Source organism: Cuculus canorus, chromosome 25 (genome assembly GCF_017976375.1).
Source record: "Cuculus canorus isolate bCucCan1 chromosome 25, bCucCan1.pri, whole genome shotgun sequence".
NCBI classification, from domain to species: domain Eukaryota; kingdom Metazoa; phylum Chordata; class Aves; order Cuculiformes; family Cuculidae; genus Cuculus; species Cuculus canorus.
The window spans coordinates 6,136,283-6,150,962 of NC_071425.1; the positions used below are offsets into that span (position 1 = coordinate 6,136,283).

At 46.6% G+C, this 14,680-nt stretch overlaps 1 protein-coding gene across 2 annotated transcripts; it reads right to left on the reverse strand.

The window, feature by feature from the left end:
• Window positions 1–241: 241 nt before the first annotated feature.
• GOSR2 (golgi SNAP receptor complex member 2) lies at window positions 242–13,675 on the reverse strand. 2 transcript variants are annotated; one of them, XM_009555696.2, is made up of 6 exons: window positions 13,589–13,675; window positions 12,058–12,122; window positions 9,192–9,300; window positions 7,962–8,094; window positions 5,019–5,159; window positions 242–2,300 (listed from the first exon to the last, which is right to left on the reverse strand). In XM_009555696.2, exons 1-6 carry the CDS (start codon window positions 13,615–13,617, stop codon window positions 2,139–2,141), a joined length of 639 nt encoding a protein of 212 aa, XP_009553991.2. In that variant the 5' UTR covers window positions 13,618–13,675; the 3' UTR covers window positions 242–2,138. The 2 variants fall into 2 exon arrangements, with proteins under 2 accessions (XP_009553991.2, XP_053944578.1); XM_054088603.1 differs by lacking the exon at window positions 5,019–5,159.
• Between the last annotated feature and the right edge of the window lie 1,005 nt (window positions 13,676–14,680).

A 14,680-nucleotide genomic window follows, 5' to 3' on the forward strand; every position in this document is an offset into this window, starting at 1 on the left:
GAAGTCATGGAGTCAAGGTGGAATGGGACCAGTTTATCCCAACAGGGAAAGCTTTGCCAGAGATCCCTCGCAAAGGTGCCCAACTGATCTCCCAGGCCATGATCTTGCAAATGCAAACCCTAAATCTGTCAGATTCCATATTTGAAATAAATGAAAAGTAAACCGAGATTTAAGATTTAGATTACAGCTACCACAAGACACATCATCTGTCATCACAGACTGCCTTTTCCTTTTGATTCCCTGGTCCCTTGGGATCAAACAAAAACCAATTCCATACTCAATCTCTTCACATCTTTCCTCAGGAAAGCCTAGCAGACGGAGGAACACGAAGAGCACAAAACACTTCAGAGGCACCAAACATGACGAGAGGCACGCAGTGGGCAGCTGGGAGCCGAGCAGCACACAGGGATCTCCCACGAGCATCGAGGTGCTCCTGCTTTCTTCTGCTGAACCATCCGACAAGATTACCTGGTGCTGAAGGCATCTTGGCTTCCCCTCCTGTGCTGCGGTGCAGCCAGCGCTGACTGCTGACTCTGCCCTGGGTTCCCAGTACCAACCTGATTGTTTTGCTTGCCCACATTAACAGAGATTCACTTTTACAGTTATTAATGCCATTTCTGCAAGTTTGCAACAGGCTACAAAATAAAAGCAAAGCTTATTGCAGCACAGAAAGAATGCAGAACTTGTAACCGTTACTGATTAAAGACCCACCACCAGTGCGGACAGAAAAAACAAAGGCATTGCTGGCATTACGCCACATTCTCTGAACATGACACTTCTATGCCACCGTTGGACATCTGGAAATGTTCCAGCCCTGGACACAGAACGGGACGGGAATGTATCTGAAGGTGAATTGAAATGGATGATGCCCAAAGTCTCAGGATTGCTGCTCCGACAGAGTCTGCAGGGAAGGGAGGCCCAGTTAAACAATGAGGTGCTGCTCAGCGGTGACCACTGTGATGTGGATGGGTACCTACAACCACGGAGAGGTCTGAGCTGGCTGCCATCTCTGGGAGATGAGTACAAGGATGTCTTTCACAGTAATTCTGCGGGAACAAAGGATAACGCAGAGAATGCCCTTCCAAAGGATGAGGGATGGTGTCCATCCCAAGGCACGTAACTCCAGGAAACTCTTGACAAGTGGTTTTAAGTGAAAGGTTTGTTGCCCTGATCCCACCATTACTCTGAATGCAAAGAAGAGCAGGGAGCGCTCATTCCAGCTCTGTGAACATAAAACTCGTAAATCTGAATTTGAGCATGGCGAGGACTTGCCTACTTCACCAACTCAGAGCACAAAACCCAACCAATTGCCTCAACAGGAAACACAACTCGCCAAACATGATGTGCACCAGCACTAAAAATATCAGTCTTACAGTTTTTGGTGGCTGGGTTTGGTACCAGGCACAGCCGGGTGGCACACGCCCGTCGTGCATATGACTGAAAGCAGGCAGGCATGTGGCATTCTGCTTCCCCTGGGAAGCAGCAGGGCAGAAAGAGGCACCAAAACATAACCTTAGGTGAGGTGAAAAGTGTTTCAGCTTAAATGGGAAGATTTGTGCTGGTTAATACTGCATGTGTAAACAAAAGTCAGCTGAGGTTAAAGCTGTACTTTAAGATCCTTCCCCACAAATCTTGTTCCTTCCAAGCAAAGCAGTGAGTGTGTGGATGGGAACCCTTCACTTCCCACCTCTTTGCCCCGCAGGAGCGTGCCCACAATGTGAAATTCCCCTCGGTGCCATCCTTTCATTGCAAAATACAACAATCAGGGTGACTTTACAGCAGGCACAGGAAGGGCTCGTGACATCTCATTCTCTGCCTTTGCATTCCCCGATCTCCATCTCCCCCAAAGCTCCCTCCTACCTTGCAATGCAGCTGGGCAACATTTTTCCTTCTGCTTTCTATTTAACCAGATTCTTAAACCTGCAGACAATAAGGTAAGAGCAGGGAAGGCCAGGGATATTTTTACAGGGCCGCTCTTGACTACAGCATCCCCAGCAAAATTTCTGTCCAAGCGTGATTTGTAAACTCCAAAGTTCACAGGAGGGGCTCATCTGAACCAGCTCCCAGAGAAAAGTACAGTTTGGAGGAGAGTACATCCTGCTCCAAACAAGGATCTCCTCTGACAGCAGCTCAGTGGTTCATGTCAGATACTGCACGATGAGAAACATAATTACACAAGTCAAAATCATTCCCCCGATCATGAAGTATTTATCCTGAAAGGCTCGCTTCTCAATCAGCCGCATCACGGTATTGGACAAGCCCAACATGTTGGCAACATCCAGGATCTTCTTGTGAGTACCCTAGAAATAAAAAGACAGCAAAGAAACAGTTAACTTCATGGTCCAACACTTCATACTTCACAGCCTAAGAATATTTCACTGTAGAATCATGGAATGCTTTGGGTTGGAAGGGACCTCAAAGCCCTTCCAGTTCCACGCCCTGCCATGGACAGGGACACCTCCTACTGGATCCAGTTGCTCCAAGCCCCATCCAACTGGGCTTTGGCCCCCTCCAGGGATGGGGCTGCTACCACTGCTCTGGGCAACCTGGGCCAGGGCCTCCCCACCCTCACAGGAGAATATTTCTTCCTAAGATCTCATCTCAATCTCCCCTCTTTCAGCTCAAAACCGTTCCCCCACCACGGGTGACAAATGATGAATTCTGATAGCTGGAACTTGCTATCAGCGCACTGTTCCTACAGTTTAGATGGAGATGGGCACAGGACCTTGGAAACAGCTGGATGATGAGACTAAATTGATTCACACACATGAACAGGAATGTGGTTAAAGGTACAAAACAATCCGCCCAGACAAAGACATCATGAAGAATGAAGAATTTCTTCACCATGAGTGTGGGGTGAAGCACTGGAACAGGTTGCCCAGGGAAGTTGCACCTGCCCCAACCCTGGAGGTGTTCAAGGCCAGGTTGGATGGGCCTTGGGCAGCTTGAGCCAGTGGGATGTCTGTGGGGTGGAACTGGATGATCTTTCAGGTCCCCTCCAACCCAAACTATTCTGTGATTCTACAATTCTATGATTCTAACTCAGAGAAAATACACTCCCATGGAGGCAGCTGGAGGTTTCTGCTCCTTTTCCAGGAGACACAAAGACAAAGCTTAGACACAAAGTCTAAGCTTGAAGCTTCCCGGTCAAACAACCTTTCCTGCAAAACTCCCCTTCTGCAGAAGCACGGTTCATTCCAACAAGAGATTGAAAAGGAGGCCCAGACACTTGTTAAGCCAATGGTAGAATGAGAAGAGAAGGCAGATAGAAGTGTAATTCCTATACTTTCAAGAACAAAGACTGTGAGCAGGCCCACTGTAGGCCCACACCTCGGTTTTTGTTTGCCGCTAAAGCAGCTGCTGTTATTAAGAACAGGGATGCCAGCAGCAAGGACAGGGCAGATAAACGCAATATGCTGAGACCTGGAGGCACCAGGAACAAGGCCAATGGTGCAAAAGGAATGCTCCTACACTATTTCAGGGCAATGGTCAACGGGAACTCTATGAAATCCAGGCATGCAGATAAATTCAGGGCATAGTTCAGAGCTGGATATCAGACTGTCTGGGAAGAAGGGAGAGGAGAACTCATAGCTAGAGTCCCGGCGGCACAAGTATTGGAAATGGATCTTTCAGATCACAAGGAACACCCAGCGGGCAGGCAAAGGTGCTGCACTGACACCGCAGCTCAGCTCACAGCAAGGAGACCTTGGCCAGGACCAGCCCCTGCCCCACCAGTGTGTGCACACAGATGGGCACTGACAGGAGCAGCCTTGTCACATCACGGAGACAATAACAGCCCTGGTCTCTCAAAGTGACTCTGGGTCCAAGTTCTCAACAGAACACGCTGCTTCAGAAAGCTGTAAGGCCGCAGTTATTTCTTCTCTGAGCAAGGTCAAGAGCAGAGATTCCCATCATGTTGCTCAGCTACCGTGCTTTAAAATAAACACTCTAGGTTCTGGTCTCACAGTCCACTCTCTCTTCAGTCTCAGAAGAATCAAAAGGTGAAATTTGGGAATTGCTTGGAACATAAATCTGACTTAAGATCAGAAAAGCTCTCCCAGGACAGGATTTATATCAACTACATTAGACATTTGTGCACAGTTTCTGAATCTCTAAAACACAGAGATTTGCAGAACCAAATCAGTAAACAGCTCCTTCTGCTGAAGGCTGTGCAGGCATTCAGGCCCTTTGCTGAAATTGAGTTACAGCTCTGCCAGTCAAACATAATCACATTTTCCACCTTCACTCCCTACAACTCATGTTAAACCCCTGGATTCTACAATTTTGAGTTAAGCACATCTACCTCTGCAACAATCTTCTCACATTACATCTGAACAAAAGAACACCTACCTTGGAGCAGAGAAACCAAATATGAAGCTTTAAAATGAAAACAAACAATAGGAGAGGGAAGACCTTTCAATTCTCGCAGTCTGTGGAACAGTGGAGTCATACAACCAGAACAGTTAAAGCAACAGGGAATACGCGCTTGGTACCTGTCTATTTATACCCAATATCTGAGAAGTTCCAGAGAGAAACAGGATTCCACATTAACCCATTTCTCTTTGGAAGTTGTCTCTATGCAAGCAGCCTCTGCCAGATTTGTAAATAGGCAACAGCTTTGTGGTTGCTGAGCGATGTCCATCTGAACCAACACCTACCTGCCAGCCCTTACTTTGCATTCTTCACTTGAACAAAAAAAAAACAACCCAACCAACCAAAGCACCCAACAGGAACACAAACCGTAAGGAAACAAAATCCAACACTCAGCACTCCAGATACTAACTAATGTGCAGGTGAAGACTTCCGGGCCATCCAGCCACAAAAAGAGCTTAAAGATGTCCCTACTAAGATGATAAATGTAAAGATTTCGGGTTTAGTTAAAGCAGAGTCTGGCCCTTTCCCAGCAGTCATAGCTCAAAGCAGTGTCCTGAAACTAACTCATGATTTGTTTTACTTAGCCTGGTCACAAAACCACAGAAAACTGTGGGGTCTGTTTCGGTAAAAAATGATGCCCCCACCTTTAAGGTGACTCTCTGGTCCCTCAGCCCCTGCAGGATGTGGGTCCCGCTGCCAATAAGATCATCCATGCCACGATGGGCATTCTGGAGGGATTCGTTAAACTGTAATGTCTCGTCGATCGGAATGCTGGTGTCAGAATCCTGTGGGGGAAATGCAGGGTCTTGGTTACCTCGCCTGCTCACACGCAGTCAGAGCCAGAAAAAGACAGTGCAGAAATAAACGTGGCAAGAACTTGACAGGACTTGAAGGACTGAAACATTTTTTCATGAGGAAATTAAATACAACATTAATGTCTGAGTGAAAAAAAGTCACTTAGGGAAGCCTACGGGAAGCAAGCCAAAAGGCAAAGTTCATCGGCTGTTTGATGGCAATTAGATCAAAGGGTAAAAAGTCAGATTGAAAGTGGAGAGATTTTTATAATCCCAGTTTTTGATATAGGCAGGAAAGGGTATGACAAGAGAGAATAGCAAAACTAACAGAAGCTGTTTAGCAAGGAGTCATTTGATCATTGCAAGTGAAAGACTTTGGAAAGACTTAAATCACATTTGTAAGTGACAAAAGGTCCACAAAATAGAGTGTCTGGGAGATGGCATTCCGTAAATGTACAGCACACTGCAGATTTCAGGCAGTGAGGGCAAACAGACGCCTCAGTTCCCCAAAGGTCTGACTCACTCAACACCTCATCTGAAAAAAAATCATTAATGTTTTTCCAGCAAAGATGGAATTAGCTCAACTGGAAACCAGGAACCTTGTAATGGAAATAACTGGATAAAGTTCTGTAATCTGGATTGCGCAAGAGGTCAGTGGATGGGATCACTTCTGCCTCTCAAAGGCCTCCAATTTAATCTTCTCAGGCCACCATCTCATTGAGGGAGTCAAGAGAACAGCTCGTCGCTGCCACCCTTTTATGGGCAGGAATCATAACATTGGTAAGAGGTAAGTGTGGAACACTGCTCCCACATACCCAGAACTCCCAAAAGGAGAACAAAAACTCCCAAAACTCCCAGAAGGTGGTTAACACCCTGCACAGGACCATCAGCTCTAGTTCCTGCATGTACCAATATCAAACTGCTCTGAGCAGACTGGCGATTATTGTAAAAGCCTGTTAATATGGGAATGATCCATAGGATCCAGCGTAGCTGTCGCACTGTCGGTGTGCTGTCTGTAAAACTGTGAGGGATAAACGACAGAGCCATGAACAGCTGCAGGGTCAAAGCTGCTGGGTAGAGACACCGTGACAGCACACAGATCTCTGATCCAATCTTAATGGAGACTTAAAACAAGTATCTGGTCCTACATGAGTCTGCAGAGCAGAAACTCTTGGATTTGCATCTAAATGGCTATTTTTGCAGATGTTTATTAAACTTCAAATCAGCAGGGATTCCATTTCTTACATAAGGAGCTTGTAGGGTTTAATACACCACAAGGCAGCAAGAAAAATATTGAAGGAAATATTTGACCCTGCTCACAGGGAGATCAAACGGCATCGTTATCTTTCATTTGCTGTTAGCGGTTCCCTCCAGAGTGGGAAGGCTTTAAACAAAGACCATATTTACCATCAAATTAAGCAAAACGTTCACTGCTACAGCTTTCAAAAGCTGTTATATGTGCTATAGTGATTTATTCAGGACACTGACATGCTCAGCTGACATTCCTATTTCCCAGAATAGGGGAGTAGAGAAACAGAACCCGTGTAAACCTGTAATCAAAATAGGCCAATACCTGACAAATAAATCATCGTTTTCCTATTAAAGGGCCATCCCACTTTAAAAGTCACAGTTTTCATAGACTCGTGGAATGGTTTGGGTTGGAAGGCACTTTAAAGCCCATCCAGTTCCACCCCCTGCCATGGGCAGGGAAGCATTAAAAGAAATACAAAATAATCATGCTTTTTTTTTTTTCCACCTTGAAACACCTTTCAACATCTAAAGGAGAAAAAAAAAAAAAAATTTGCATTTATTTAGCATTTGCAAGCCTGCTACTGCTCTTCAAAACTGCTCCACTTACATGGTGATTTATTCTGGACAAGTTTTCCTATAGGAAAATTTCTCTTATTGCAAACAACACAGCGGTTTGAAACCAAATCGGGTCTCAAATCTCAGTGTTCCTTTAAAGACTTGGTTTTAATTTCAAAGCCAACAAAACATGGCATCTTTATGCGCAGCTTTAAGAAGTGGGTGGAACTTCCCAAATCTCAGGGAAACGGGTTTACTCATATTCATTCTTCCTTGCCCTCACAGGGAATGACAACACAGATAACGAGCAGTGGGATGTGTGCCTTTAACAGCAAATAATCAAAACACCGCAAACAAAAAACAAACCAAAGACCAGCTTTTGAGTAACAGAACAGTGAAGTCTGGAAGCAAACCTACATTATTCAGAGCAAAATTCCTCTCTGAATTCACACCGGGAGGATTCCCAGTGCAGCAACTAAGAAATAACAAGAACAGGTGGAAATACACTGCTGTTATTAAAAAGTTCTGAATCATTAAAAGTAAAGGGCTTTTTCTTTTCCCAGCTGTGTGATTTATACCTGGACAAACTCAAGCTTGCTGACCGCTACTGCAAGCAGGGTGCTTAAAACCCAAGCATTTCCCAAAATTCAGGATTTGACTACAACATTTAACACAAATCCAAGTGAAAAGTACATTTGGGACCTACCTTTTTCACCCTTTTGAAACTGCTACACAGCGTCAGGCAGAGCTGCACTGGATCAAACTGGGGCAGCAGTTTCCCAAGACTTTTACTGCTGCCTCTAAACAGCCCAACTTTTCCTCCTGACAGAGCTATAGAGTTTCAAACACACTGTTATTCCTTCCTATCTTTATTCCATTTACGTCTCCCAGCAGCGATCTAACAGCACCGTGCCTACATCTTGCCTGAAGCCTTTCTGAAAGACTATGGCTTCTAGAGCACAGAAGTCTAAACTAAAGAATATTTACATTTGTAGTGAATGTTCGCGCAAGCAGCTCTTCTCGCTGCCTCTCCTGCTGCTCCCGGATGTAACGGCGATGTCGGAAGTTCCTCAGGGCTGTCTGTAGATGCTGAACGTCATATTTCAGCTGGTCAACACGGCTAGAAAGGATCAATGACAGGGAGACATTCCCAGGCATAAAAATATCATTCTTTTCTGGCATTTACATATGAACAATGGAGCATCGTAAATTAACAGTGATGAATAATAGAGAATGAGTGGTTCTACTCATCTAGAAAATAAAAGACATTTAATGTTAGACCTGTATTCCAGACTTAGATCTTCTGTGCCTCATTCTTCTACTAAAGAGGTGATCATTTAACTCAAGGCTAAAAACAGAATAAGAGCTAGAATTCTTGACCTGCCTTGGACATACTACCCCACCATTTGTTTCTGTAGGCATTATATATATATATATATATATATATATATATATATATTCCTCATTTAACACGGGTTTGGAATAATGGTAGGATTTGTAGTTTTAACTTTATGACCCCCATTCCCATAAAAGATTAAGCTTTCAAGTTTCATTAATTAGCACCATGTTAAGCTTGAATTTTCATTAAAAGGAGCTTAAAAGACAGAGGCAATACAGGAGACAGCTGCACTCGGTTGAAACAAATAACATCCAGAACTCCATTGCCTCTGATTAAACATTTGATTACTCTAAAGAAAGCTGAGGTGATTGTTTCAGACACAGACCTCTGGAACATGGGTTATAGAAGCCACCCCTAGGATCTACCAAGGCATTTGGGGACTAGAAATTAACAGTATCAGTTAGAACAGGAAGCCTTGAGGTTTCTGCTCCAACCTCCTGCTCAAACCACGCTCACTTTAGAACCTCTCTGTTTTAGTCAACAACAGCCAGGAAAGCGGCACTGAGAAAACCGAAGTAATTTACACCTCACCCAGACAAATGCTATTAAAAGCAAATGTCATAGACAGTATATTTTTTAAGCATCCAAGTGCACTTTCTGCTCATCTCCAAACAGAGCCATAAATCCAGCTCCATCACAAGTCTGTGGTTAAATGCCAGAAAGGGATTCTGCCCCTGTGCCTCAGATTTTGCCAGTGCAGAGTCAAGTTATGCAAAATGCAGAGGCTCAACTCAAATCAAAAGGCAAAGGGCTTCAATAAATGTAATGAAAGTAATTACAAAGACTACACAACATTATCAGGGTAGAGGTCAACTTACAGTTTCGCATTCTGTCGCTTATTGGGAGGTTCCTTGCTGGACAGGATTTCCAGGCGCTCCAAGTTGCTGAATATATTGTCTATCCTTGCCTGAATCTCATTTTCTACTACTGCAAGGAAATAAAAATGTGATTTGATTTGAATTCAAGAACTGCAATGTGAATGAAGGTAAAAGCTCAAAAGCATTTAAACCAGTATTTAAAATCTGACAGATGCAAATCCTGGATGAAGGAAGAATAGGGAAGTGAGAACTACAGATCTCATGAAAAAGCCACTTCTTTAATTCAACAATTTTAGAGTTTTGCCTTCTCCTCCCGCTCTGAGAGGGGAGGTAAGAAAGCCCCTACTCTTCCAGGGCAGCTCTGGCAGGCGGAAAAGCAAGGCTACAAAACTAGCACCTCCATATCATGGATATATGATTGCTTCTGATCAGCTGAAGGTAGATTTGGATAAGATCTTAGGAAGAAATGTAGAAATTCATCATTTGTCACCCATGGTGGGGGAACGGTTTTGAGCTGAAAGAGGGGAGATTGAGATGAGATCTTAGGAATAAATATTCTCCTGTGAGGGTGGTGAAACCCTGGCCCAGGTTGCCCAGAGCAGTGGTAGCTGCCCCATCCCTGGAGGTGTGGCGGGGGGGGTTGGAACTGGATGATGTTTATGTCCCTTCGAGCCAAAACCACTCCATGATCTTCTGATCTGTGTAGAAAGGACAGAGGGGCAATAGCACACAACACAGACTCACACACTTGTGGCTCAGTGAGGTGGGAAACAAACAGAGAGATTCCTACACTTCAAGGTACCGCAGTCACTGCACAGCAACACTCAGAAAAAGCCACAGCCCCTTCCTCATCTGACACTCACATATTCCAGCCATGGCATTATCCAGTGTTTCATAACTGAGAGAACTGCATGGAAGCATGAAGGACAGGAGCACTACTCATCACCGGCTGTGCTGTGTTTAAAGAAGGTGTGTGAGGACGCTGAAGGCGCACGCCTTTCTGAGCGTGCACACAGACTGTTGCAGGAAAGCATCATCGGCATGGCCATGCGGCCATTCCGACTGTCCCAAGCATGCACAAGGACTGCTTGTTGGAGGAAAGCACCACCGGCGCAGTTGTGTAGCCATCAGAAACAGTCCTGACATCTCACATGGCCACAGTCGGCCCGATGCGACCACCACCACCCTTCAGACACCACTTTTGAGTTTGCATTCAGACTAACAAAGCGTACAACAAAGCATCACTAACCCACTGCCAGAGACAGCACAGCTTCCCAGAAAACCACATGCCACAGAACCTGGCAGAGCAAGCAGCACAGCCAGCCCCTCTGCTTTGCTCTGTGAGCTCACACAGCCAAAGAGTACCAATTCTCACACACAATCACTCTAATTCCTCTCTCTATCACTCAGTACAGCTACACTTCGCAGAGGAGCAACCAGGTGAGCAGATAGACAATGACATCAGCTTCTGCTCCCCCAAACAACAGCATTGCTACCTTAGTCATCCTACATAAGAAGGAATTATTTGCCCGAAGTTGGAAAACTACAACAGAAATGTGTGATTTCCTGGCTCTTACTCCTGCGCTTCAGCCAAAAGACAATCCTTTTTCCCATAAATCCTGCAATACACACTAAAATGGAGAGCGCCTGTCTGTATCCTTATATAAACACAGAAATAATACAGTCATTTATTGACTGCAGAAGCTGGTGTGTAATCCCATCTCTTGAAACAGTCTCAAGAGGCAAGATGGTAAAGGACGCTGATTTTCAGAGGGCTCCAAAACCAGTGACCAGCAGCCCACGGAGTCTGGAGCTGTACTGGGAACAGAGCACTCACCACGACACACAGACACAGGGGACAAGTGGTTATTTTTTGATAGAAAAGTTATCAGAGTCCTGCTTCCCAAGTACAGTTAGGGTAAGAGAAAGCAGTCAGCATGCAGGCATGCGAATCCAGGCGACGCAGCACACATTCCCCTCTGAGTTTTCAGCAATCACTCACATAAGAATTAAGGCTCCAAATACAGGTCCAAAATACATTCACCAATTCCACACTGGGGCAAAAGCGCCACCACAATACATCACTGTACTTTATTATGGTCATTTCTTAGCACACGGTTACAGTCCAAATGTACGGAAGCTATTTCAAATGCAGCTGCTCTACATATTTCTTACAAGGAGATGGAATTACAGGTTCTGACTCTGACGCAAGCAAGAACTGTCAGAAGCATCCTGCTGGAATTCCAGCACACCAAATCACAGCATTTTCCCCAGACCCAGACTAAGCATCTTCTGGAGAACACTGCCAAGCAGTGGGTGCTTAAGGAACAGCAAAAGAACAGCAGAGACAAGTCAATCGCATTTCTCTGCTTTCTGAACTTCTAACAAATCAGCCCGATGATTTTGGAATTCTGCCACATCTCTGCGTTCATTAAGTCTCCCTGAACGCAGCCACGTGGGGGTTTTAACCTGTTTAAACCGAAGGGAACCCTAGCACACCCTGGCAATCAGTGCCAAACCTAACAGCCCCAAAACACATCTGGCGTTCCCACATCAGGACACCGCAGAAGCATCCAGAGTAAGCAAATTCACCAATTCAAGAGATACAACAGGAAGGTGATTTGGCTTCTCATTCTGTTCTTTTCTGCTCTGTCCTTCACAGAAAACATCACGTTAGTGAAGTCAAAGGTAAAATCATTTTAATGTATTCCAAAGTGGTGATGTCTCCTCAGCTGACCACAGTGACCCAGGAGCCAAATTTGTTCTTGATAACAATGGTAAATACAGTGATACAGTACATCAAGTTAATGCAAGCTAAATCATATCTGTACTAGGGTGGGGTTCTTCCCACCAATTCGTTACTTACAGTGCACAGACTCCTTGTCCGAAGTCTCCAGGCGCCCCATGTAAGACTGGACCTCATGGACCTGCCTATTGGAAGACAAAGAGCAAATTCACAGGAGTCAGTTAACGGCTACAGTATCAGGTCATTTCTCAATACCTCAATTTTCAGCTTCTTTTACTTTAAAATACTTTTAGGAACAGAATAGGAATTGGCTACATGGTATTCAGTGCAGACACCATACAAACTGAGGCTGAGAGAGTTGGTGTTCTTCAGCCTGGAGAAGAGAAGGGGAGACCTCAGAGCAACTTCCAGTATGGAAAGGGGCTCCAGGAAAGCTGGGGAGGGGTTCTTTGATCAGTGAGGGCAGGAATAGGATGAGGGGAACAGCCTTCATCTGAAAGAGGGGAGGTTGAGATGAGATCTTAGGGAGAAATGTTTTGCTGAGAGGGTGGGGAGGCCCTGGCCCAGGTTGCCCAGAGCAGTGGTGGCTGCCCCATCCCTGGAGGGGTTCAAGGCCAGGTTAGGTGGGGGTGAGACTGGATGGGCTTTGAGGTTCCTTCCACCCCAAACCACACTGCAATCACAGAAGAAGTCAATGTGAAAACAGGAGCATGACGAGATCACTCCCCTTACCAATCACAGTTACTATTTCGGGTACACATTTCTAGATGAATAGCAGGACTCTCACCCCTCCCTCTACATCACTTGTTAATTAGACTCACATTGACCACTCTACCTTCTCCAACAGAGCGCAAAGAAACCCAGGTACCACAAACAGCTGGAATATTTGCATTAACTGCCTCCTTTGGGCTCTTTCCCACACATTATTCTGTATCACATGCAGCTGCAGGACTTCCTGCCTTATTTGTGGTTTGTAATTTCCACACCACTTCTACTGCCCCAAAGCAGCATTCCTTTTGAAAGGCGATCAGTTTGATGGCCATGAAGCCACTCGATTCTGGGAGTGGGATGAACTGCGTCTGCGGGCTGTCAGGAACCTGTGAATTAATCCGTGTATCCTAAATGGCTGTATATCCGGACACATGGTCCAGCCCCAGGACGAACACATGCCTGGATGGACACACAGCCAGCCCTGACAGACACACGGTCAGCGCCAGGACGGACACATGCCTGGACAGACACACAGACAGCCCTGGGACAGACACAGAGTCATGAGGACAGACACATGGCTGTCTCGGGGGGAAAGACGGACTCCTGGCCAGGCCCTAGGTCAGATGGACACATGGCCAGGACAGACAGCCAAAGGCCCAGGACAGACAGCCAAAGGGCCGGGCTCCAGGATAGATGGACACGCGGCCGGGCCCGAGGGACAGGCAGAGACACAGCCAGGACAGACATGGGGCCGGGCCTCGGGGACAGACGGACATACGGGTGGAACAGATAGACACAGGGCCGGGACAGACACGGGGCCAGTTTCCAGGAGAGACGGACACGCGACCGGGCCCCGAGACAGACGGAAACGCAGCCGGGACAGACAGACACACACATACTGTGCCCAGACCCCTTCCCCCGGCCCAGGCCCCTCACGCACTTGTTGGTTTGCTGGTAGAGCCCCTCCATCCCAGCCCGGGCCGCTCCGCTGCCCACGTCACCCGCGCGCCCTTTCCGGACCCGCCCACTTCCGCTTCCGGCGGGCGCGAGGCGCGGGCGGGGCCAGAGCGTGGCAGCAGGGGGCGCTGCGGGGCCGGGAACGGGGGGAGGAGGGAGCGATGGGGGGGCGGGGGGTGGGGTTGAGTTGCTCCAAGCCCCATCCAACCTGGCGTGGAACTCCTCCAGGGATGGGGCAGCCACCACTGCTCTGGGCAACCTGCGCCAGGGCCTCCCCACCCTCACAGGAAAACATTTCTCCATAAGATCTCATCTCAATCTCCCCTCTTTCAGCTGAAAAGCCATTCCCCCTTGTCCCATCCCTACACTCCCTGATCAAGACCCCCTCCCCAGCTTCCTTGGAGCCCCTTTCCATACTGGAAGCTGCTCTAAGGTCTCTCCAGAGCCTTCTCTTCTCCAGGATGAACAACCTCAACTCTCAGCCTGTCCTCATAGGAGAGGTGCCCTCAAATCCTCTCTGTGGCCTCCTCCGGACTCGCTCCAACAGAGCTATGTCCTTCTTGTGCATTTTATGGTTTAAAACATAGTATTTAACTTCATTAGAGCATCTTATTTGGATGTGCCCAGTTTACCACTTCATTCTCTGTGATACAGCAGATGTCTCTCCAGGTCACAAATGGGATGGGCAGCAGGAATCCAGGAAAGGCTACTGTCAGCCCAGCATGAGGGAAACTTCAAAGCCTGAGGAAAAAGGGTAAAAAGGCAAAGTTTAAAAGAAGTGAGAAACAGTGGAGAAGGAAGGTCTACAAGAAAGCTGGGAGGGACTGTTCACAAAGGCTTATAGTGATAGGACGAGGGGCAAAGGGTATAAACTGGAGACGGGCAGATTTAGACGAAACATAAGGAAGAATTTCTTCTCCTTGCAGCCTCCTCTTCTCCAGTCTGAACAACCCCAACTCTCAGCCTGTCCTCATACAGGAGATCCTCCAGTGCTCAGATCATCTTCATGGCCTCCTCTGGACTCGCTCCAACAGAGGACACCAGGGCATGAGAAACAGAGATACAAGACCTGATT

Excerpts from the sequence above, each read along its gene's own strand:
- GOSR2 (XM_009555696.2), bottom strand. The coding sequence starts at position 13,617 with ATGGAGGGGCTCTACCAGCAAACCAACAA. Across the intron at positions 12,123-13,588 it reads CTCTACCAGCAAACCAACAA|GCAGGTCCATGAGGTCCAGT; the intron begins GTGCGTGAGGGG and ends GTCTTCCAATAG. Across the intron at positions 9,301-12,057 it reads GGACAAGGAGTCTGTGCACT|TAGTAGAAAATGAGATTCAG; the intron begins GTAAGTAACGAA and ends ATTTCCTTGCAG.